Source organism: Colius striatus, chromosome 4 (genome assembly GCF_028858725.1).
Source record: "Colius striatus isolate bColStr4 chromosome 4, bColStr4.1.hap1, whole genome shotgun sequence".
Lineage (NCBI taxonomy): Eukaryota > Metazoa > Chordata > Aves > Coliiformes > Coliidae > Colius > Colius striatus.
The window spans coordinates 47,808,220-47,832,017 of NC_084762.1; the positions used below are offsets into that span (position 1 = coordinate 47,808,220).

General features: G+C 37.3%; 1 protein-coding gene across 4 annotated transcripts in view; it reads left to right on the top strand.

The window, feature by feature from the left end:
- MIB1 (MIB E3 ubiquitin protein ligase 1) overlaps positions 1-23,798 on the top strand; it is an 82,172-nt gene that overhangs the window by 17,250 nt on the left and 41,124 nt on the right. For all 4 annotated transcript variants that reach the window (XM_061995452.1, XM_061995453.1, XM_061995454.1 and 1 more), the window contains 8 exons: positions 4,553-4,619; positions 9,428-9,632; positions 11,150-11,333; positions 11,658-11,802; positions 12,925-13,058; positions 14,078-14,185; positions 18,322-18,519; positions 21,670-21,821. In XM_061995452.1, the coding sequence (XP_061851436.1) occupies positions 4,553-4,619; positions 9,428-9,632; positions 11,150-11,333; positions 11,658-11,802; positions 12,925-13,058; positions 14,078-14,185; positions 18,322-18,519; positions 21,670-21,821 (1,193 nt within the window). The remainder of the gene's footprint in view (positions 1-4,552; positions 4,620-9,427; positions 9,633-11,149; positions 11,334-11,657; positions 11,803-12,924; positions 13,059-14,077; positions 14,186-18,321; positions 18,520-21,669; positions 21,822-23,798) is intronic.

Here is a 23,798-nt window from a genome sequence, read left to right on the forward strand (position 1 = left end):
TTCTATAAGAGTTAAGGAATGACTATTAACACTTCTTTTTAAAAAACAAACAAACAAACAAACCACAAAGTAAGTGTATCAGCACACTAGACATTGCAAGTGAGTGTTGTAAAACATGTAGAAGTATGCATTCTGTTCAGTTACAGCTGTCAGGTCTGTAATGTAAGTAAAATCTTGAGCTCTCTAGTCCTTTATCTTGTTCCTGATATATTCAGAATAGTGTGTTTAGGAAAGAACAACAAGAATTGTCATTACTTTGATAGTTTAGAGTCCTCCTGTTACTTCTAAGTGCTGATCAAAACTGATTTGAAACACAGCAACATGAATTTTGGCCACCTTTACACATGCAGCAGGTGTGTTTTGTTACAGTAGCCAAAGTTAGGTTGTTAGTTGTTCCAGTGAGGAAGAGAGATACTTACGAATACCCTGTGCATTTATTTGCATTTGTCAGCAGACTTTGTTTTGCTTCTTGTTTATGTAGTCTTATTTTTCTACATTTCTCCTGTAGTCTTAACCAAGCCAATATTTTCATCTCTGAGTTGCTTAAGAACATATTTCTGTTAAGCAGAAATGATTTACGGGTCCTTTTTCAATGTTGTTATTAACAGTATTAAAGTGCAGGGAAGACTGTTTAAAATGACCTTTCTTAAAAAAAAATCCCCCAAAATTACAAAAAGTTACATATGGAAAGTTGCCTAAATGAATAGACAGAAACGTTATAAACTTTTAATTCAGCAGTTTGGCAGAGATCCAATTTCTTCTGTAAGAAGCCGTTGCTATTGTTTTTATACCTCACTCCTCTCTGTCATTGCACCACTTTATCTACCATTTTCTAATGTCTTATTTTATTGCTTTCACTTTTCTCTGCTTCTTGAGACAATATGATCTGAGTTCATGAAATATGAAATAAGCATTTCTGATAGACTTTTAAAGCTTATGGATTTATCCAATCTTTTGTTGTCTTAGGTGACAAAGCAGCACACTGTGGGCTTACTTGGTTTGCCCTGTAAGGGCTTGTTTCTTTTCCAAAGCTGATGTGGGTTTAGAGACTTTAAAATGACCTTTAAGGAATGTACACATTCTGCTGCAAACACCTGCAGCACTGTTCCTGCTGGTGTATCTTTAAGATCAGCATTAATTTCCCTCCTGGTATTGGATGCTATTTCCGTGCAACCTGGATCAAGCATTCTTCTTTTGCTTAGCTGTATTGGTATTTTTTTTCTTAGCAAGTCTGTAGACTCCCCTCCTGGTTTTGATGGGTGGCATTACATATTGGTTGGAAGAACTTAATAGTTATTCCAGTGGGCAGGTGCTCTTTCAGCATTATTTTCCTCTTCAAGGTGAGTGGTGATAGTGCTTTTACATTATCTGCCAACACTACTGACATTGCCGAAGTGTCCATTTTTTCGTTCTCTGAAGTTATGGTGATGAAACTGTTGCTGTTTTTTTCAATGGATGGTAAGTAAAAAAACTTAAACTTAAGTTTTCTGTGTTTCCTGTTTGGATGAGCAGTTCACAATCTTTATGTAATCCAGTCACATACAGCTGGCGTGCAAAAAATTTTCAGCAAGACAGAAGGTAGTGCTAGAAGACCAAAGTTCTTCGCTGTAGGCCAAACCCTTTATTAGCCATTGCTGTTACTGATGTGAAAATCCTGCTGTGCAATGCTTTGTGCTCATACTGTTCTGGAGTTTTCATCATAATGATTTTCTGCTTAGCTGGAGTTTACATCTCTTCTCTAACTACACACAAATTCCACAGAATCTACAACTTGTTTTTCTGTTTCTTGAAAGAATCCTATTTAGGGTTCATTAAATGATTTCTCCATCAACTTAGCTTATGAAAGCCTATGTTTTGATTTCCACTTTGCACAGTTGTCTCCATGTATTTACACAAAGCCTCACAATTGTTACTTCTTTCTCTGTTATTTTGTTTGGTACATTCCCTTTTGCACTGGTATTTCTCATCTCCAAATGATCCATTATTTCAGTCCATTTACAAAAATCAGGGAGACTCAAATAACTTGTACAAAGTCCCAGTGGGGTTCTCCGAAGTGCAGTAGAGTAGAGCTGGTAGAGCAGACATCACTGAGCGAGCATAAGAGTTGGCAGCAGCAATGCACTGGCACCTGCCGTGGGCTGGCTTTGGGTATGCTTGTGCTCCATCCTCACTAGGGTGGCCCCTTGCCACACAGTCTCTGGGGAAGGATGACCAAGACCTTAATCCTGATTTCTTTACTTAAACTACTTAGGCAGAAGAAAGCTTTGGTTTTCTTTTCTGATTAAATGGAGTAACTGAGTGGTAGAAGTAGAATTATAGTTGTTTACTCTGCTTTTGTGTACTGAACTACGGCTAAGTACAGATTCCTGTCTTAAAACTTCAGGATCTTTTTCATGTTTGGCTTGGTTTAAGACATTTGCAGGCCTTTATCACACTGATGTTACTTTTAGTAACGGAGTTTACAGAGTTGCTGAAGGAACTCTTTGCTGAATATAAGAGTTAGTTTCATACTGCCTTTATCTGTGTCAGTGACTCATCTTTCTGTGTGTTTCGAGTCCTCAGCTTTTTTTGATGAAGGCTTATGTGAAAAAACCCCAAAATGTTACCTTGCATTTCTGTGGTACTGAGATCAGACTCTTGGTTTATGCTTTCATGATCTAACATTGACTTCACCGTTTAAGTGAAAGGAAGACAGATACGAAGCTGAGGTTCAACATGAAACTAGCACTTAATGTTACAGCCAAGTATATAATTATACTCCAGAAATAGTGCGTAGTTCACAGTACAGGCAGAGTGAAAAAAAGAGAGCAGATTTGTAGATTTCTGGTGGGTGGTGTTTTTCTGTGAAATTTAAGGTATCTTAACCTGCTTCCTAATGATTTCTGCTGCAAGTTAGTGATTACTTTTTTGTTGAATATTTCTTCTGCTAGCTTTTAGCCATCAATCTGCTAACACTAATGTACATCAATACATTAACACTTGCTGTAACGCAGGCTGTCTTTCACCCAGATTTTGCCTGCCTGTAAGGAGAACCATTTAGGACCCTCTGTGCTCTCTTCATAACTCTCTGAAGAATGTGAAAACAACTCTTGCATATATACCCCTTCTTGACTCCTGCACAGTTGGCTGATTGTTGCATGACATGAAGAGTTTGTATTTGGTGGGTGAGACCAGTTGCTCTCAGTCTCATAAAATCTCTGTTGGTCTGGGGGAATCTCTGGGGGAATGAGTGAGTTTGCCATCTGGGATGATCCATGTGGCCTCTTTGTCTTTGGCTGAGTTAAACCCAGCACCTGCCCACTGTGCAGCAGCATGTTGTCGCAGGCCTGCTGTTGCCGCTGGGCTGAGCAAAATCTTCCTCTGATTTCTGATGGGATTTGGAGAGCAGCTAAATCTCGTTATTTTTATCTGTCTGTTTTCATCACTTTCTGAAAAAGTGTCAGTGCATTCCTCAGATCAGAGTATTTGGTATTGTTTCTGCCTGCGTAGTGGTTACAGATTGGTACTACTAAAGGACAGTATTGTGTTCATCAGTGCCTCGACTTGGAAGAATTCAAATTTTCATTTTAATCCTTTTGCAGTAGCACTGTCTCTCAATAAACCTTGAGTGTGAGAAAAATAATTGTTTAAGTATTTGTTTTCTTCTGGATGGTTATAGCAAAACTACCACCTGTCCTCCATTTCGTTCTCCATCCTGTAGGCTATTCTGATACATTTTACAAACAGTCTCCTAACTCCTTCCTAAACTTACCATGCAAAGAAGATGCCTTTTGTTCAGTGAGACTTGTTCAGTAAGGAGCAATGGCAGATGGTAGCCATTTGGCTTTAAGAGTTCCACAGGAAAAAAACTAGAGGAAAGGAGAGTTATAGGAACTTTGCTGACTTGATGAATAGGAGTTATTGCACTTGAAACTTCTGTTTCTGAGTTAATATGAAACAGAATCTTTCTGGAGGATGAGGTTGAGAATTTTGAAAAAGATCATGTTTAGCTCAGCATAGAGGGTTTTATAAAGTAATAATCTTGGGTTCTGTATATCCTCAATTGGAAATTCTTCATTTTGTAGAGTTTGGGTGGCAGGTTTTCTTCTCTAAGTTAAACATATATCTGTCAAAAAGAGTTTGGAAGCGGGAGCAGTGCTGACATGCATTAAATGATTTGTACAGGAAAGGCTATGGCCTTGAGCACTATCTGCATATATTTTTTCATTTGTTTCCTTGCTTGTGTTCAGAGACTTTCAAAAGGAAACGTAACTTTATATAATAATGTAAAGGGGCTTTGTGTTATTAAAATAACTTTCTTTGAGTTAAAAGTGTCTCATCCTTTACAGTCTTCTATACTGGTACAGGTTATTAAAATCTTTGTGTTAAGACTGATGGATCAGAAAGTATTTGCGATTATATGGATCAGAAATAAGTTCATGGGACATGTTTTTTGTACATGTAATTTTCCGTGTTTCTTAACTGACTGCATTTCAGTTCTACTCTCACTGACTTGTATTAATGTGGAGACTTAGTCAGTGAGGACTAAAGTTGTCTAAATCTCTCTCCGTAGTCTGACCTGAAATGTGTCCAAGATGCAAAAGGCGGCTCTTTCTACAGAGACCATTGTCCTGTATTAGGTGAGTTGAAGACAAAGTTAACCTATGTTAATGTGTGTTAATTATACTTAGTCTGTATTTCTCTTTCCTTTTTAAATGTTAACTAAAAGAACTATCCTTGCTAGTGAAATGTAAGTGATAGCATTTCAATTCATTAATGGCAAATTATAACACTTTTCTAAATGTATTTTGTATACTGTGCCAAGTAGCAAGGGAGCAATTAAGCAATTTATTACTTGACTAAGTAATAAATTGAGTCACATCTTGTACAGTTTATTTCCAAAGCAACAAACATAGCTTTGCATTCTTATAAGACTGTTTAAAATATTCAGAGATATTTAGTGACCTGCTATTTTGTATTAGTACTAATATATGTTGTAAAATCTTAGTCGAGGTTTTCCATATCAGGTATTGCACTTATTCCTTGAGTGTTTTAATTCATGTATTAGTCTTAATCCAATTCCTTGCACAAATACTTCAAATATGACCTGCAGGCACTGTTATTTTATTGACAGCATTGGTGAAAATGTAAAAACAAGTAAAAGTCGGTTTTGTTTAGAGGAGAAGCAGTTGTCCAAGAGGTGACTAAGCTGTTTACTGTTGAGTAATTGTTTGAAAGTAAAAAGCCAAGGTACTCACATCTTTGTGTCTTGGTTCTGTAGTTGAAATGAATTTTGTCATTTTAGTCAGATGCTGCTGTTAATGGATGATGATGGACTCAGTTCATCGTTTGTGCCCCACTATGCTCCAACTTCTCAGTCTTGCTCTTTGTTAGAAGATCTGCCCATTCTATTTGTATTCTGCATGTAGTTCACAGATATGTTCATGCTGTGAATTTAAATGTATGCTTGCATTAAAACTGAGAAAGTTATTTTGAAGCTTTGTGATATTTAAAATAGAGAGCAAACAATACTCCAGCAGTAATAATATGTAATAATATAAGTAATTAATATGGAGTACTGTGTAAGTGGGGCAAAATACTGGAACCTTATTTTGTCCAATACCACATCTGTGACCTTGATGATGAGACAGAATACAATCTTAGGCAATTTGTGGGTGGTGGCAAGTTGGCAGAGGGATGTGGTTGAAAGTAGAGCTTTATTCAGAAGAGCCTTGAGGAAGTGAAGCATTTGATGAATGCAGACCTCTTGGAGTTCAATAGGAAGTCCAGCTTTGCACTCAGGTTGCAATAAGCCTATGGACCAGACTGGAAATGGTGAAGGCCTGAATAAAGAGCCTTGCTGAGGAATAGCTGGGTATTGCACTAAGTACAAAATTGAATGAGACTGCAGTGTGCTGTCATTGCAAAACCAGCAAATTTCATTTGGAGGATGATGGGTAACGGGATAGGAGAAGTTGTTATCCTGCTTATCTCATTCGTGATGAAGCTGTATCTAGAATTCTATGTCCTATTTGTGTCATTGTCCATCTTCTCTTCCTTCTCCTTCTAGATTCGAGAAAATGTAGAAGGGTCTGATGGTGATCAGCTAAAGTGATTAAGAAACTGAGAAGACATGATTTGCAAGGAGGAGGGGCTGGGCTTGTTTAGAAGGAGGTTAAGAGATAATTGCCTAGCCACCTACAACCTCTTGAAGGGTGATTGAAAATTTCAGTAGCAGCAATAGGCATAAACCCAAATGGTAGTGACTTTAAGGCCACCTGAAGTGACTTGGGAGGTTCAAGTCATGTATTGAATATTTCTGTTACACCTACAGCTCTATATTGCAGCACTGGAAGGTTAATTGAGAGATTGTGGAACCTTAGGCCTTGAAGGCTTTTAGGACTCAGATAAGCGAAGCTGCAGATGACCTTAACTGATTTGTAGTTCAGCTTTGTGTGGAATATCAGACCAGATGAACTCTATAGAGATCGTTTCCTCTGACTAACGCTTCTGTAACTTCTTGCTATTCTATATCTCTTCCTTTCTTGGACTTCCCTAATCTCCTCAGGACTGTCTCTAGCTTTTCAGAATTAATCTTTGATTTTGTCTTCTGCAGAAGTGGCTACTTTCTTCTGTTATGTTACACTGGGTATTGCTGTGAATGTGAAGGGTGCAGACTGAAAATACTGTTCCATGTATAGGTCCTGTAAAATGAGACCAGGATGGAGGGAAATCAATGAGTCGTCATAAAAGTCAAAGTCCATTAAACATGAGCATTTATTCAACGCTGTGTTTCCTGTCTCAGCAGTTTCTTCTTCAGTAGTATCAGATTCTCTTCTTTGACATTCTGTCCTCTGGAGACTTTAAGTGTTGCCAGCATCTGGTGTGGATTTCGAGCTCTGGAAGCAGTCTCCCTCCAAATAATGGTTTTTTGTCTCTATATGTCAGGCAATTTGTACCTCCTTATTGCTACAGTGCAAGCACTCTTTCTCTATTATTACCTCCTGCTTGGAAGGCTTAAAATCAAGGGGAAAAAATACAGTTTATGGCCTCTGGAAGAAGGGCCAGACCACTCACAATGAATAGAGGGATGTTGTTAGCTTGTGTAGGGAGTTAATTAGAAGGTCAAAAGCCCAACTAGAAGTCAAACTGGCTTTAGAGGTAAAGGGTAATAAGAAAAGTTTCTATAAATACATTAACAATAAAAGAAAGACCAGGGAGAGACTCCAGTCCCTATTAGATCCAGAAGGAAATTTGATATTAAAAGATGAGGGTAAGGCTGAGGTGCTTAATACCTTCTTTGCCTCAGTCTTTAGCATTTCCACTGGGGAAAGTCAGCCCCTCAAGCCAAGAGACAGGGACGAGGAGCAAAATGTCCCCCCTACAATTCAGGAGGAGATGGTCAGTGACCTGCTGCTCCACACTGATGTACACAAATCTAAGGGACTGAACGAGGTACATCCTAGAGTGCTGAGGGAACTGGCAGGGATGTTTGCCAAGCCACTGTCCATCATTTATCATCAGTTCTGGCTGACTGGAGAGGTCCCATCTGATTGGAAGTCAGCCAATATAGCACTGATATATAAGAAGGGATGGAAGGATGATCTGAGAAATTACAGGCCTGTGGGTTTTACTTCAGTGCCCAGGAAGCTGATGGATCAGTTCATCTTAAGTTCTATTATGCAGCACATGCAGGACAACCAGGTGATCAGGCCCAGTCAGCGTGGGTTTATGAAGAGCAGGTCCTGTTTAACAAACATGGTCTCCTTCTATGGCAAGGTGACATGCTTACTGGATGGAGGAAAGACTGTGGATATTGTCTACCTTGGCTTTAGTAAGGCATTTGACACTGTTTCCCACAGCATTCTCTTAGAGAAATGGCTGTTCTTGGCTTGGATGGGCATACACTTTTCCTGGGTTAAAAGTTGGTTAGATGGACAGGTCCAAAGAGTCATTGTCAATGGAGTTAAATCCAGTTACAAGTGGTCACAAGTGGTGTCCCCGAGGGTCCAGTACTGGGGCTGCTCCTGTTTAGCATCTTTATTAATGATCTGGATGAGGGAATAAAGTGCACCCTTATTAAGTTTGCAGATGACACCAAGCTGGGTGGAAGTGTTGATCTCTCTGTAGAGCTTCCCTGCCCTCAATCAGATCTAGATAGGCTGAATGGCTGGGCCAAGGCCAGTGCTATGAGTTTCAATAAGGCCAAGTGCCAGGTCCTGCACTTGGGCCACAACCCCTACTAGTGCTACAGACATGAGGGGGAGTGGCTCTGTACAGCTACCTGAAAGGAAGTTGTAGCAAGGCAACTGGCCAGTCTGTTCCCCCTAGTAACAAGCAATAGAACAAGAGGAAGTGGCCTCAAGTTGCACCAGGGGAGGTTCAGGCTGCGTATGAGGAGGAATTTCTTTCCTGAATGTGTTGTTAGGCATTGAAATGGGCTGCCCAGGGAGGTAATGGAGTCACCATCCCTGGAGGTGTTTTAAGAGAAGGGTGGATGTTGCATTTAGGGAAGTGGTCTAATGGTTGATAGGGCTGGAAAAAAGTCTGGACTTGGTGATCTTAAAGGTGTCTTCCAGCTGAAACAATTCTATGATTCTATGAAGGGGAAAAGCCACACCCACCCAATCCTAGAGACAGCAATCTTAAAGGAACTGTGCTCACCCTGACACTGATCATCCATTGACACCAATGGTGCCAGTGAACTCAATCTACGTAACTTCTACAGTTCTACTCTTCACTGTTCTGTGGATGGCACCAGGTACTGTCCTCTGGTTCTCACAGTGAGGAGTCCACAAGTGTATTCCTTCATAGGTTAACACAGCTTGATGTGTATGAATGTATACCATTTCCCTCCAGCTAAAAAAGTTTTGCTGTGACACATCTTTTGAAAGCAGACACTGTCAAGGGTGAATGTTTTAATTGCAGTGGGGTTTTTTTTTGTGGGTTTTTAAAAATGTATTTTGTTTGTAGTCATCTCCCCACTTAGAAGGTTACAGATTTTCATTGTTGGTCATTTTGGAGGTATTCTTTTGCTAGTACTTTCTCCACATTCAAGGACTGACTTAATTCAAAACCACTTTCTATGGGCCTTCTGCTTATATTTCATCTTCTGAGTGGATAGATGGCACTAAAAATTGTTGGAGCTGTTATGTATCTAGGTGTCTAACACTATATAACTGTTACCATCCCAGTTAGGGTCAGTAGTGGAGCCTATTTAAAAGTATTTAGCGTTTGCCAGTATCATTGCTGTTTGCTTTGAAAACTCAACAAGAAACATGTGATTCCACAGTCAGAGGTTCATAGTTCTTTTTCATCTGTACACTCCCTTCTACCTGTTGGCCACTAGAGCTGAAGAGACATTGAGTCTCAGAAACTAACTTCTGTTCTTAAATTGCATGGAAAAGTAGTGTAGTCATGTAAACATTTTCTTCTTACTGCATTTCAGGTGAACAAAATGGTAACAGAAACCCTGGTGGACTGCAAATAGGTGACCTTGTAAACATTGATCTTGATTTGGAAATTGTACAGTCTTTGCAGCATGGTCATGGAGGATGGACCGATGGCATGTTTGAAACTTTAACAACAACTGGAACAGTTTGTGGCATTGATGAAGATCATGACATTGTTGTACAATATCCAAGTGGCAACAGGTTTGTTATGTAGCCTTCGTCATTGATTCTCACAAACTTCCTTTGCCTTCAGCACTTGTGATCACTCAGTAACAGAAACTTTCTCCTTTTGTATCTAACAATATTTCTTTGAACATTTTTACATTCCTTCTACAATGTGTAATGAAGACTTACCTGTAAATATGCTTTAGTGTGAAAAGGAAGTTTGTTGCCTTTCTCACTTAGTGCAAATTTGAGTGCAAAATAAGGAATGATGTTCTGGACTATCTTATTTCTAAAGTGTAGTGTTTTAGTTTATTTTTTAATTACAAAATATCCCATGGTATCAAGAAGAATGGTAATAGCAATGTTGTGAGGGTTTTCAGGAGAATGGGCTAAGAGGACAGGTCACAAACTTTAGTTGGGGGTTTTGTTTAATACGGTGACCTTGGCATGATCTATTTCTAGTGTTTTATTATTCAAAGGAATGTTAATTAATGAAAATATGGATGAAGAATAGGAAGTGTTGGGGAAGCTGTTGCTGAAACCATTCCTTGCGAGCAGTTTAGGTTTGAAGTTTGAGCTGCATGGTTGCTAACAGCATTCAAACTCAGCTCTACAGCTGGGTCTGAGCTGATGTGTCCACATGTTTTTGTGTTGTCTGATGAATGGAATATCACTTTATTTGTGTCTGGACACTGACCTACTCAGTTTGTCCAGAAAGATAAACAGTGTGTAATTCATTCAGGCTTTCCCTTAATATATTGTTTGTTAATATTGCAAAGTAATGCAAAACAAAACTGTTTTCCCAACTAACGCAAGCTGAAGGGATGCAAGTAGCATTTCTTCTAACAGTTATGGCTGCTGTCTTGTGGTTTCCTCTCTGACTTTGCCCTTTGTAGAGACTGATGCTTCTGAACTAGATCAGATAGCTGAATGAAAATTGACCCCAGACCAAGTGGCACATAAAGGAGAGATTACCATGTTATACCTTACAATGTTGTTTAGCATAAAAACAACTAAATGCCTCTAAATTAGTAAAATTTCTAGTGCAAGTTAAGGTAGTTTCATTAAAAATCAAGGTGTATCTAGGACATCCATTTAAATGAACAGTGTTTTTATAAGTGATGCAACTTTTGACATAGAAGAAAATTCCATGTTCTTCCCCTGTGGTTTCCTGACAGTTCAATCCTCTGTGAGACAGCTTGGATGTTCCCCTTTTCAACCAGAGACACCTCCTCCTCTCCTTGGAAAAAACAAAAAAACTGTATAGCTACTTTCAGAACTACTATATTGCTGTCAGCTTACTTTCACTTAGGCAAGATATTTCTTCATTTGTTTAAAAAATTTACATCTCTGACGGTTACCTGGGAAATATTAAACTAACGAGCCACAAACAAGTTTATGGACAAAAAAAAAAGATTAAAGCCAAATATGCCATACTATGCCATTGCAGAAAGTTTGTAGACATACAAGCAGAATCTTGTCTAGCAGATAATTTTTAAACACGTATTTCGTGTTGAATATTTAAAATCTATTTTAAATTATAAATTGTTTAGGTGGACATTTAATCCAGCTGTTCTCACCAAAGCTAACGTTGTCCGAAGTGGAGATGCTGCTCAAGGTGCAGAAGGAGGTACTTCTCAATTTCAAGTGGGTGACCTTGTTCAAGTATGTTATGACTTGGAGCGAATCAAGCTTCTTCAGAGAGGTCATGGAGAGTGGGCTGAAGCAATGCTTCCAGTGAGTATGTTTGGAATCACAAAATGGTGAAACTTGTATAATATTTTTAGTTATGATTGATAATGATACCTGGAATTTGTGGGAGTGAAAATTATTTTCTTCTAAGACAAATAAAGAAAGTGTATTTCATCAGACTCAGTGTGATACTTGCTCAGATGCAGTGATCTACTTAGCATGATCGAAGTAAGTTAAAGATATTAGTGACTGCACTATTAAACAACAGCCTTCATAAAATTTGTTATTTACTTTGTTAATTTATGATTAACAGATTTGTAAATACTTTCTTTTTAGTACTATTTGCATTCGATGTTTTCTTTCATGCAGACTTTAGGTAAAGTTGGTCGAGTCCAGCAGATCTATTCAGACAGTGACTTAAAGGTAGAGGTTTGTGGGACATCTTGGACCTATAATCCAGCAGCTGTCTCGAAGGTGGCATCAGCGGGATCTGCTATAAGTAATGCGTCTGGGGGTAAGTTTGAAGAAAAGCCAGTACTGTATGGCAAGTATTTGCTTTAATTAAAAAATTGTTAATAATTACTAGTAGGTAGTTTGTATGTCGATTAATAATACTCAGACTTGGGGTTTGTTAATTGATGTTACACCTTTGAGAAAGATACAAGAATCAGCTTGCAGTCACTATGGAGATGTTGATTGTTTCTGTTTGGCCACAGTGCAGCTATCTCTATGAAGGCCTACTCTAAGGAATTTAAGTGATTGGAAAGGATGTTAGGTTGGAATAAGGACCAAGGCATGAGGAGAGTGTCACCGGCTGTAGCCAGCAGACTTTTTGTTTTTAATAGGTGGTGTGGGATAGCAAACATGAATGAGGGATCTGTTGCAACTGGTTACTCAGGATAATATTCTTGCCTTAAAATTTCTGTCTTAGAATTGTCAGACATCCTTTGACTAATTGCGGTAGGACTTCTGTCTATGTAATCACATTTCAGTTTTGTTGAACCACCTGCTATTTGTCTAGTACTGAGGCAGAGAGACTGTCCAATGTGTTTTATGTTCTGCTGTTTCACAGGTCAATTAAACCAGAATGTTTTTCCATTTTTTGAACATAGCTAGTTGTTTTTTCCTGTTGATATATTTGCTTTAATACCAAGCATTTTTTGTGTATGTAGTTTTCTAGACTTTTTTCCCAAGAAAGCATAGTTATGCTGCATTTTCTATAATGTGACAAAGTCATGCTGGCTCTAAAACTAGCTAGAAATGTAATGTGACTTAGTGTTTGAAGTCGCAAGATAATACCCTAAGTTAAGCTAGAAGACAAAAAAGTCTGTTATATCAATATGTAAACTCATGTATTTAGCTTGTCCCCACCCTTCTACATTTTGTGGTAGACAAACTTACTTGTTTTTCAATCAGCTTTGTTTTGAAGTGTCTAGTGTGACAGTCTCAACTGTCTAAAGAGTACCAGAGTGCAGTAGTTACTCAGAAGTGAATAATAACTGAGAGCTACCATTTTATGGTGGTTTGTGTATTACTACATACCCGCTTTTAGAAATATGACAAATTTAGCAGTTATTTTTCAGTTCTTTTGTGATCACAATTCTAATCTTAATTGTAATTTTTTTAATAATCATAGAGAGATTGTCTCAACTACTGAAGAAATTATTTGAAACCCAGGAATCTGGAGATCTCAATGAAGAGTTGGTTAAAGCTGCTGCCAATGGAGATGTTGCTAAAGTGGAAGACTTGCTAAAGAGACCAGATGTAGATGTGAGTATTCTGTTTTGGAAGGACTTGTAACACTAAAGGAAGTGAAGCTGTCCTAGGTACCCCTTGCCAGTCAGTAGTGTGTCTGCCTAGAGACAATAAAACTGTTTCCAAAGTCTCCTCTCCCATTTATTGTCCTATGAGATGAGTTGGGGTTGTGTGAAAATAGTGCTTTACACCATTATTCATGGGACAGATTTTTGTAATCTATTGTTTGCCATGATTTAAAATACCTTTGAGCATCTGTCTGCCTGAGTTAGGGCAGAGAACCAGATGCTCAAAAGTAGTGGTGAAGGATCTTCAACAACTGTTGTTTTGAGAAGGACAGAAGGGAGTAAGTTAGATTTTGAGGACTTTTTGCTGTTGCTGGTATAGATTTTGGGTTGGTTTGGGGTACATCATCTAATCTGTTCTGTCTGATTCCTTTCACAAAGTTGTCTAATCACCTAGTACTGAAAAGTCTAAAAGAAAGTGCTTAAGAATTAAAGGATTTGATTCAGGGAACATGTTTTAGAATCACAATCAAATGTTTTTTCTCACTACACCAGTAGTGATTCTTAAAGATAAGAGACTAAACCAGTTCTGAGGGTTGATCTGTAGCTCAAGATTATACAAAATGTGTCATTTTGTTCAGACTGACTCCTGTTGTTGCCATAAATTAGAAAATGAAGTTAAATATACTGTAGAGGACTGATATAACTCTGAGACCTGTTTTTAAAATCTTGCCTTTACAGTAGCCCAAAGATGAGTTTTTAACTAACTGTCACTAAGTTCTTAATGTTTGAAATAAGCAATAAATGGATTTTTCTTCTCCAATCTAGCTAATGCTATAGAAATGAAATATAGAAGACCTAGGAGATCATCTGTATGTGCTAGGAAGGCATATACCTAAACATTGTTCATTCATAAATGCATGCTGTTGCTTCAAATTTTCTAATACTCTTGTATATGTACTACTAGTGTTTCACAGTGGGGTGTGTGTGTATCTTGTAACTTACTTCAAAGTATTAATGTGCCTCCAGGTGAATGGACAATGTGCTGGACACACAGCTATGCAAGCTGCTAGTCAGAATGGCCATGTTGACATTTTGAAGTTGCTTCTGAAACAGAATGTGGATGTAGAAGCAGAGGTAACCTGAATATTTCAAAATACACTTTGTGTCTACTTAAGGTTTAAATTGTGCTACATATAGGAATAACAATTCTATTGGACTTGCCATCTTTTTAAATGTTAGTGAGTGAAAAACTGCTTTTGTTGCTGTGATTGTGTTCCCAAAATAGCCTCCTACTAACATTTCTACAGAGGGTCAATGTCTTGTTCTTTAGCATCTCTATCCCCCTCTACTCTGCCCTGGTGAGGCCCAGTTCTGGGCTCCCCAGCTCAAGAGAGACAGGGAACTTCTGGAGAGAGTCCAGCACAGGGCCACCAAGATGATCAGGGAACTGGAACATCTTTCATATGAGGAAAGGCTGCAGGAAATGGGGCTGTTTAGTCTGGAGCTGAGGGAGGATCTTGTTAATATTTACAAATATCTAAATGATGGGTGTCAGGAGGTTGGGATATTCCTTTTTTCTATAGTAGGTAGCAACAGGACAAGGGGTAATGGGGTGAAGCTGGAACGCAAAAAGTCCCATATAAATATAAGAAAGAACTATTTCACTGTGAGGGTGAGGGAGCAGTGGCACAGGCTGCCCAGGAAGGGTGTAGAGTCTCCTGTGCGACATGTTCCTATGCGATCTGATTTAGGTTGACCTGCTTCTCCAGGAGGGTTGAACTAGATAACCTCTAAAAGTCCCTTCCAACCCCTAACATTCTATGATTCTATACTGCTAATACAGTAAAGCTATGTAAGCTAGTATGTGATTGTAGTGGATGAAGCCTCTTCTTTATTTCCTTTATTTTATTTCAACAGTAGAATGCAATAGGCTAGCACACTGCTCTGTGGCATTCAGAGAGAAAGATTTTGGATCCTGCATCTCTAACTTTAGATATTTACCATGCTTCTTATATACAGTGTACAGTTAAGACAAAGTTATTAATTTTTAACAAAAGCAAGTTTGAGGAGAAAGTATTAAACAGTATTTCTGCTTCCAGTTTTTTTTTGGGTTTTTGGGATTTTTTGCTTTGATTTTTGGTTGTGTTTGTGGTAGTGTTTTTTTTTTTTAACTCAGTAAATAGGACTATTTCTTTAGAGTTTTTTTAAATTATTGTTTGTGAGAACATTGTGTGTTGGCATACTGTGGTATTTACATTTTGAATTGATTTTGACTTGTTTACTTACAAAATGCACTGATATTGCAGCCTTTGCTCATTTTGTGAACCACAAGAAACATGTCAAATTAGTCTTATTAAGAATATAAATGAAACTCTAACAGAAGACTTAAGTGTGCCCAATTATTGTTTGCATAATGGAAAAATAACTTTACGTGGTTGGACATTTAGCATTATGTTGTATTTGATATACAGCAGTTATAATATGTTAAAACATTAATGAAGCAATGATGTAATTCTTGAAACTAAAATGATTTTTATATTCTTGGATACTTTATAAACGTTTTGTGCTAAATTTTAAGTATGGTTTAGATTTGATGCAGTATATACTTATTCTGATTTCTGTGAAGTAATGTCTGAAGTAGTAGCACTACATAGTACTACTGCACTATGTAGCATATAGTGTTATGGACTAGACTAAATTGCTTTTCATCTGTATAGTGGCATCAAAGCTGCTGTGTTAAGTTTTGGACCGGTACTTAGAATTGTTGAAAGTGTGTGTTTGCTTAAGCTTCAGAAGTATTGTGACATTAAAAAAAATCAGGGAGTTTATTTGAATTTTCAGGTGTTTCTTGTGTAACTGAGTAGCTTAAGTGAGAATGGTGTTCCTGTTTAATTGTGTTCATTATTGTAATATTAATCATATATTATTAGATTAATGATTGTGTTTCAGGCATTAAAAAATGTCAGCTGTCTATAAATTAGTGATGTTAAGATACAGCAGTGTCATCCCATTAAGCAGAGAGCAAAAATTTAGTCCGTTTACTTCAATGTTTGTGGTCTGTTGCATGGAAGTGAGGATAAGAATCCTTACTTTGCCTGCTTGAAAGCTAAATTGAATATACTTACACTTAGACACTGCTACAGGATATATACATTGATATTTTCTGGGGATGGCTTCACCCTGTTGTCTCCTCTGTGCTTATGTCACAGACAGCTTAATGTAGAGTAAAAGTAGCCTCTGTTAAGTCAGAAAATGATTGGTTATTGATAGAGGTCAAAAAGCTTGATGTAGGTATTAGTGAAAATACATAGCCTTCTAGTCTGCAGAAATTAATGGCCAACAGTTATTATATTGGCACTACCAACAGTATTATATTGTTGGCATTTATAGAAATGTAGTGCTTTTAATATTTAGGTCTGTATCTAAATGCAAATCTTGGGACTGATGCATAATTAGTTGCTAGATTTTTCTACGTATGTTAATATGCTGTTGTGGAGAAAGTAGACAGTGGGATTTAGTTCCTGAGATAGTGTGTTTTGATGCTGATCTTAAAGCATGTTCTTTCATGGACCTGTACTCATTAAAGTAGGAATTCTATACATTAAGATTTTGCAAAATTGGGCGTTTCACCTAAAAATTGGAATGTATTATATCTAAACCATTTAATATTTAATTAAAAAAAAAGGAGTTTCATCAGTAAGTATCTCAGTGTACTTTGCAGACTGCAAATATGAGAAGACAAATTACCACACATCTGTGAAACAAAGTGCTCTGTAAATATAAATGTAGCAATTTAGTACTACTCTTACACTATTGGTAAGTTTCATCTCGTAATCATCTTTATAACCAGATGAGAAACACAGAGAAGTTCCCCTTCCTGACATCTCCTTCCAAATGGGCAAGCTTTGGCTTCTTTTGACTGTTTTCTTGTGTTAGATGAGCCTGAGAGAATTCTGCTGTTTTGGAAGACAACTTCATAGCATGAGTTAATTTGGAAGGCATGGAAATGTCCTGTTTTCAAAAGCTAATGAAGCTGCTGTTTACTGCACTGACAATCTCAAAAATTGTTTTCATATCTCCAAAAAGATATGTTTGATAATTAGAAAATGTCTCCTTCCCGAATTTAAAAATGATACAGTCTAATTTTTATCTTGTAATTGTAAAACTATAACTTATTCTAAGAAATATTAATTTCTGCATATTGGAAATGAATTACACATAATAAAAATTATTTTAAAAATACATTGCAAATTGGTAAGAGTAACTAAGCTTATCCAAGAGAGATATCCAGTGCACTCTTAAGAGTAATGAGGTTCTCCTCCTTCCAGTTTTCAGGACTTTTTTTTGTCAAATCCTACAAATATACAGTAGTATTCCATCATGCACAAAAATTTAGTTAGAGGCTAGCATATGGAAGTTATTTCATTAAGACCTGTTATATACCTTCCATTTTACTTTAAGCTATTGTATACTGTCATTCATGTTGAAATCACTTGATTAATATTTTCAATTGTTTCACATAGTACAGTCCACTCTTACAGATGTTAAAATAAGGTGAATTGACAAATTTATAACTTTCATACCTTAACTCTCAGTTTGGCTGAAACCAATAAACAATTGTATGTTGAATCATCATCACACAATCAGAACTTCTAATTAATTTCAGCATCCATCCAAAATTCCCTTTGGAAAAGGTTTATTAACTGATGACTTGAGACATGTAGAGTAAAACCTAATAAACGTAACTTAGTAGTATCAGCAAAGCAATTCTCTTGTCTTACACCATGACTTAGACTCTATAATGCTTCCTGGGTTACAAGAAGGCTTGCCTTGGGTTATGGGGTGTAACTTTTTGGGGATTTTGGAGGTTGAGTTTTGTTTGTGGTTTTGATTTTGTTTGTTTGAGTGTTTTTTTTGTTGTTGTTTTGTTGGGTTTTTTTACTGACAATGCTGTTTTGTAGTAGAAACCCCAATGAATCTCTTTGAGTTGAATGAACACATTGCACAAAAATTCAGGGTGATTGTTATATATGGCATAGAATGTCATATGTCATGGAATGTGTATGTTTATATGCAAACAAATTTTTCATCCTGTGCTGTCCTGGTTTGAGCAATTGTTTTAAATGGGTATTTGAATGCTATCATGGTTATCTAATTTTTCTATCTCTTTAAAGAAATAAAATATGTTTAAATTAGCTTGTTATTTTTAACTTGTTAAAATACAAAGGAAGTGTGGAATATAGTGGTTCAAATGAATGTTTCTACTTTAGGACAAAGATGGAGACAGGGCTGTCCATCATGCAGCCTTTGGTGATGAGGGTGCTGTGATAGAAGTTTTGCACCGAGGCAGTGCAGATTTGAATGCCCGCAACAAACGCAGGCAGACTCCACTTCATATTGCCGTCAACAAGGGTCATCTGCAAGTTGTGAAGACTTTACTGGACTTTGGCTGCCATCCTAGTCTCCAGGTAAAGTAGATATTAGGGTAGATTCACTTTTTAGCTATTGTGTGGTGGCGATAAAAGAATAGTGGAAAATAGAATTGAAAGGAAGAGACCTTGTGAAGTTATCTGTCACCGCCTCTACCTTAACATGTGATCAGCTAAAATAAAAATGTTACTGAATCCATTTGTTTTCTTGATGGCTAGGTAGGCACCTGATACATTCTAGCCAGTTGATGTTAATTGATATTTTCACAGATTGGTAATTATCTGTAATTTTTAACTTTCTCTCCAGATTAATTCCTCCTGTATCAAATCCCCAGCTTGGCAGTTAGTGGCTGACAATACTGTGGAATGTTGGATTAACAGAAACCCTTTTCTAGAATTAACCTATCATTAATAGAACTATTTAGCCAGATTCTCTTTTAAAAATGTTCAACCTTTTGTCTAAAAAGCCCTCACATGCCTAAAGTCTCAAGTACCATAATTTAATGGGGAGTATTATCTATAACGGATGTGGCAGAAGCTGTGACATGTGCAACCCCTTTTTGAGAATGTAAAGTATAAATCTGGTATCAAATAAGCAGCCATCCACATTCTGCAGGAGTCTGCAGCCTCATGTAGTGCATTAGTAAAACAAATCAGAATGGGTAAGGTTTAAAAGGTTTGCAACGGAAAGAAAAACTGTAACTTCCTCAGCAAATCAAGATAAGTGGTAATAACACATTTTCTTCCTTTTTTTGTCATGTCAATAAGCAGTGATTTTTTTCTTTTTTTGGAAGATGCATATCCATGGAAAAAATATGAGCAAACTACCTTGAAATTAGTGAATGTAGTGATTGTTTATTTATCGACTTACACCTGGCTTTATAGGTACTGTCTTGATCTTGCTGAAGTTGAGGTGTTAGCTAGCCAGTATCCATCCAGTCCTTATGTAGTTTGTTTTGAACAGTTAAGGAGTTTGGTAAAAGGTGCCCAATACAGGCTGATTGTATATCATGCAATGATATTTGATATATGGGTAGCAAAGATGGTTGTGTCTGACTCAAAATTATAGAATACTGTTTGGATTGAAAAATTCAGTAGAATGTTGCTGTGAAACAACATTGGAAAATACAATTGGTGTTGAAAATAATGAACTTCCAGGTCCTTCATTGATGCTGAGGAATTCTGATGTGCAAATGTGAGTAGGTGACTGATTTGGTGAATGAGAGCACAGGGGAGTCAGATTGAGGCATGACTGGAATTCAACTGACCGGTATATTGCTACTCAAGCCAGTTCACTTTATGAACAGAAATATATGCTAGTTTGTAAACAGTAAATTCAGGAAACACGATCAGTTAAACCAAATAAGAGACATAATTCAGTTTATCAAAAACTAGTATACTCTGATTCAAGTGTTTCCTTATTCTGGCACTTCTTGTTTGGCAGTTTTTGATTCTCCCTTTACAGACTGTAAAGATTTTTTTCTTATTAATGTATTGCTAAAATGTTCAGTTCTTGTGTTAGTCAGTTTGCAGTTGAGTCAGTGACAAAAGGCTTCCTGACTTACATGATGTTAGAATTTTACTGGAAGCATAAATCTAGAGACCTTGCCTATATAGCAGTAAACATGCTTAAGGGGATGTGTTTTCTCACTGTTAGTCTGGGGCATTCCTTTTTGGTGCAGCCCTTTGGGTCCTTGAATAAGTAATGTACAAAATGCTTCTAGAAATAAAAAGTATTTTTCCATTATTTGGCATATTTGAAAAATAAAATGTCAAGCTAAAAATAGAAATTCTTTCTCTATTCCATTGTGCACTGAAATATTTTCATGTACCTTGTGTCATATAATCTGGTATTAGCCATAGCAAGTTTAATATTGCTTATAATGTTGGACTTCGCTTCATGGAAAATTATCTGCTTCAGTTACAACAGCACATATGCCTAAGTTCATTACTTGGACTGAGTTTTATTTTGATTTGCTTATGTTTTTTATTTCACACTTTCTTTTGGTATTGTCTTTTACATGGTTAATTGCTGGGGGTTGAACTGCTGAAGAGCAGCTCTGCAGAGGGAGACCTGGGGGTCCTGGTTGATAATAAACTAACCATGAGCCAGCAATGTGCCCTTGTGGCCAAGAAGGCCAATGGCATGCATCAAGAAGAGTGTGGTCAGCAGGTCAAAGGAGGTTCTGTTCCCCCTCTACTCTGCCGTAGTAAGGCATTATCTGGGGTCCTGTGTCAAGTTCTGGGCTCCTCAGCTCAAGAGGGACAGAGAACTTCTGGAGATAGTCCAGTGCAGGGCCACCAAGATGATCAGGGGACTGGAGCATCTTCCTTATGAGGAAAGGCTGCGGGAACTGGGGCTGTTTAGTCTGGAGGAGTCTGAGGGGAGATCTTATTAACATTTACAAACACCTAAATGGTGGGTGTCAGGAGGTTGGGATATTCCTTTTTTCTACAGTAGCTAGCAACAGGACAAGGGGTAATGGGATGAAGCTGAAACACAAAAAGTTCCACTTAAACATAAGAAAGAACTATTTCACTGTGAGGGTGAGGGAGCAGTGGCACAGGCTGCCCAGAGGGGTTGTGGAGTCTCCTTCCTTGGAGGTCTTCAAGACCCGCCTGGACATGTTCCAATGCGACCTGATCTAGGTGAACCTGCTTCTGCAGGAGGATTGGACTAGATGATCTCTAAATGTCCCTTTCAACCCTACCAGTCTATGAATTGCCGGACTAATCTTAGCCTTCATCACTCAAAATTTCCTCCCTGGCTGATCTTCTCTCTGTTGTGTCAGTTTTTGTTGACTCTCTGTTACACATAAGTTTTAACTTAGACATCAACTCCACCTGGATGTGAGGCATAGAGGAGTTGACATCTACATCAGAGTCTTCAATACTATCAGATGCAAAGCATACTAGTAGTGGTATGTAGTAGTAGTAGTTTATAGTAGTAGTAGTAATGTGTAATGATTGAAGAGTGGAGCCCTGGATGAGAGAACTCGCTGAAGAATTTGCAAAACCCAGAGCAAGATCAGAAAGTAACGTGCTCTGAATTCTACAGTAGAGCAACTCTTTTAGGACTAAAAAGCGACTTTATGTTTGTGTAGTCAATTTTCCCAGTGATATTTAAAAATCTGTCTTTCTTTAATCTGAATGCATGTAAAACTTCATGTAAGCTGTTTCTGGTTTCAGGATTCTGAAGGTGACACTCCACTTCATGATGCAATAAGTAAAAAGCGTGATGACATCCTTGCTGTATTGTTAGAAGCTGGAGCAGATGTTACTATCACCAACAACAATGGGTTTAATGCTCTTCACCATGCTGCACTAAGAGGAAACCCTAGGTAAAAACTTGTTTTTCAAGATTATTTTATCATTTGTAAAAGGGCAACAAGTGCATGGGAGGTTAGAATTATAGTTTCCTTTCAAGAGATCCTTAAACCTGCCTGCAAGAATGTCTTGAATTTTGGTGTTGCTTAGATATGCGTCTTACTAATACTTGGGAAGCCGTTATCAGAATGAAGATGCTAGTCTGCTCAGTTTAATGCTGTATTCAGGTAACTACAAATCACTGGGACATATGGTGGCTGTAAGATTTTTGACAGTCCTCATTTTGGTAAGTAAGTTATATTTTCCTTCTCAGATATTAGAATTAAGGAGGACATTTTTGTTTCTAAGAAACACATATTTTTGAGTAATTATTGAAGATACCAAAGTGGTCTTAGGGTTATTGCATTAAATTGTATTTGTCAGTATAGTTTTTTCTTAAAAGTATGTATGAAGGAATTTCTCACTTGAGCTTGTATATAGCAGCTTATCTCAAAGGCATATTTTTTTTGGTGCTAGCTCTGTACTAAACATCTACATACAATCTTCAGTTAAGATAGCTTTCAAAAACTATATTGCGTAGGTAGAACTTAATGGAAAACTTACTGCATTGCTGGTTGCTTATGCTGTGGATAAATGGTATTGTTCAGAGATGTCAGTCTAGCCATCTAGATGTCTAACATTCTAAAGATGTTAATTGTCTGATGGAGAATTTGGTGTAGTTCACATGAAATAAAGGTGTATTTAGCTGCTAAATTCTGCTTCTTTTCAGTTAAGTGCAATTGGACAAATAAGGCTGCATATTAATGTATGGGAATAAAATCTGGGTTAGTCTCTTAGAACGTAGGTCTCAAGATTGATAGTTAAAAAGAAAACATAATCATATGTGTATATGGAATGGAATAGCACTTCACAAAGCAAAAGTAGAGATAGGAAGTGTTGATAGAAACAATAAATGTGTTTACAGTTTTCTACAGTGTCTAAAAGGTCTGTAAGAGAACATGTCAAGGACCTAGTGAAAGGAACTTATTTTTGGCATTCAGGAGACAATTCTTTCAAATCTGACTTGGTAACTCAATATGAATTCTCCGTATTTACATAACAGCATTAGCTAGGAGTACAGTTTCCTGCCTCCAGTTACCTAGATGGGATATTTTTTGTTAGTTTTTTGTTCTGATGCTTTCCTTAGGCTCTTATGAGATGCAGGGAAAGGATAGCGAAAAAAAGCTCTTCAAAGGAATGCTAAAGATTTTTCTGTGGGTGAATGAATGTTTTAGGAGCTGCAGGCTTTTCTTTGATGGAGGGATCCAATTTATAGTTTGGATTAGGTCACTTTAATGGTTGACAGAATGTGAGATATAGTGTAATTTTTTCCCAGAGTCCTCTCTCCTTTATGGAAGTTTTTACTGGAAGAATAGGAAAATATTTCCAGTATTAGTGATTTGAACCCCATATAGGTGTTTCCCATGGGTAGATATCTCAAGTTATTAGATATCTAATTTTTTTTTATTGTGGTCATATCTGAGCATGTAAGCTCATATCTGAGCATTTGAAGCATGTAAGAAGAGAGAATCTTGTTTCCATCACAGAAGGAATAATGCGATTTGTTCGCTGTTAGATATTTTACATATCAACCTGGGAAGAAAGTAATTAAAACCTAAAGAAATCTATTTTTTTTATTTTATTTTTCTGCCTTGACCAAAGAAATCATTATAGTAACTTGATTCATGTAGGACTTTTTGTTTTCTTTTAAGATTGTAGTGATTTTTAATTTTAAGAATGGCATTGTTGATTATGTAGTTCTGCCACTGACCTCTTCCTGAATGAAGCCAAAGGTTTTGTATTTACCACTTTGTTTTTAATATCTGATATAGGACAATGGATATTGCTAAAATATTAAGTGCATAATGTATCGTTTGAAACATAATTTGAGGACTTAGCGTTTTTTAATCTAAGCCTTCCCGTTCCACCTAAACTGGAGTTTTTGTGGTTTC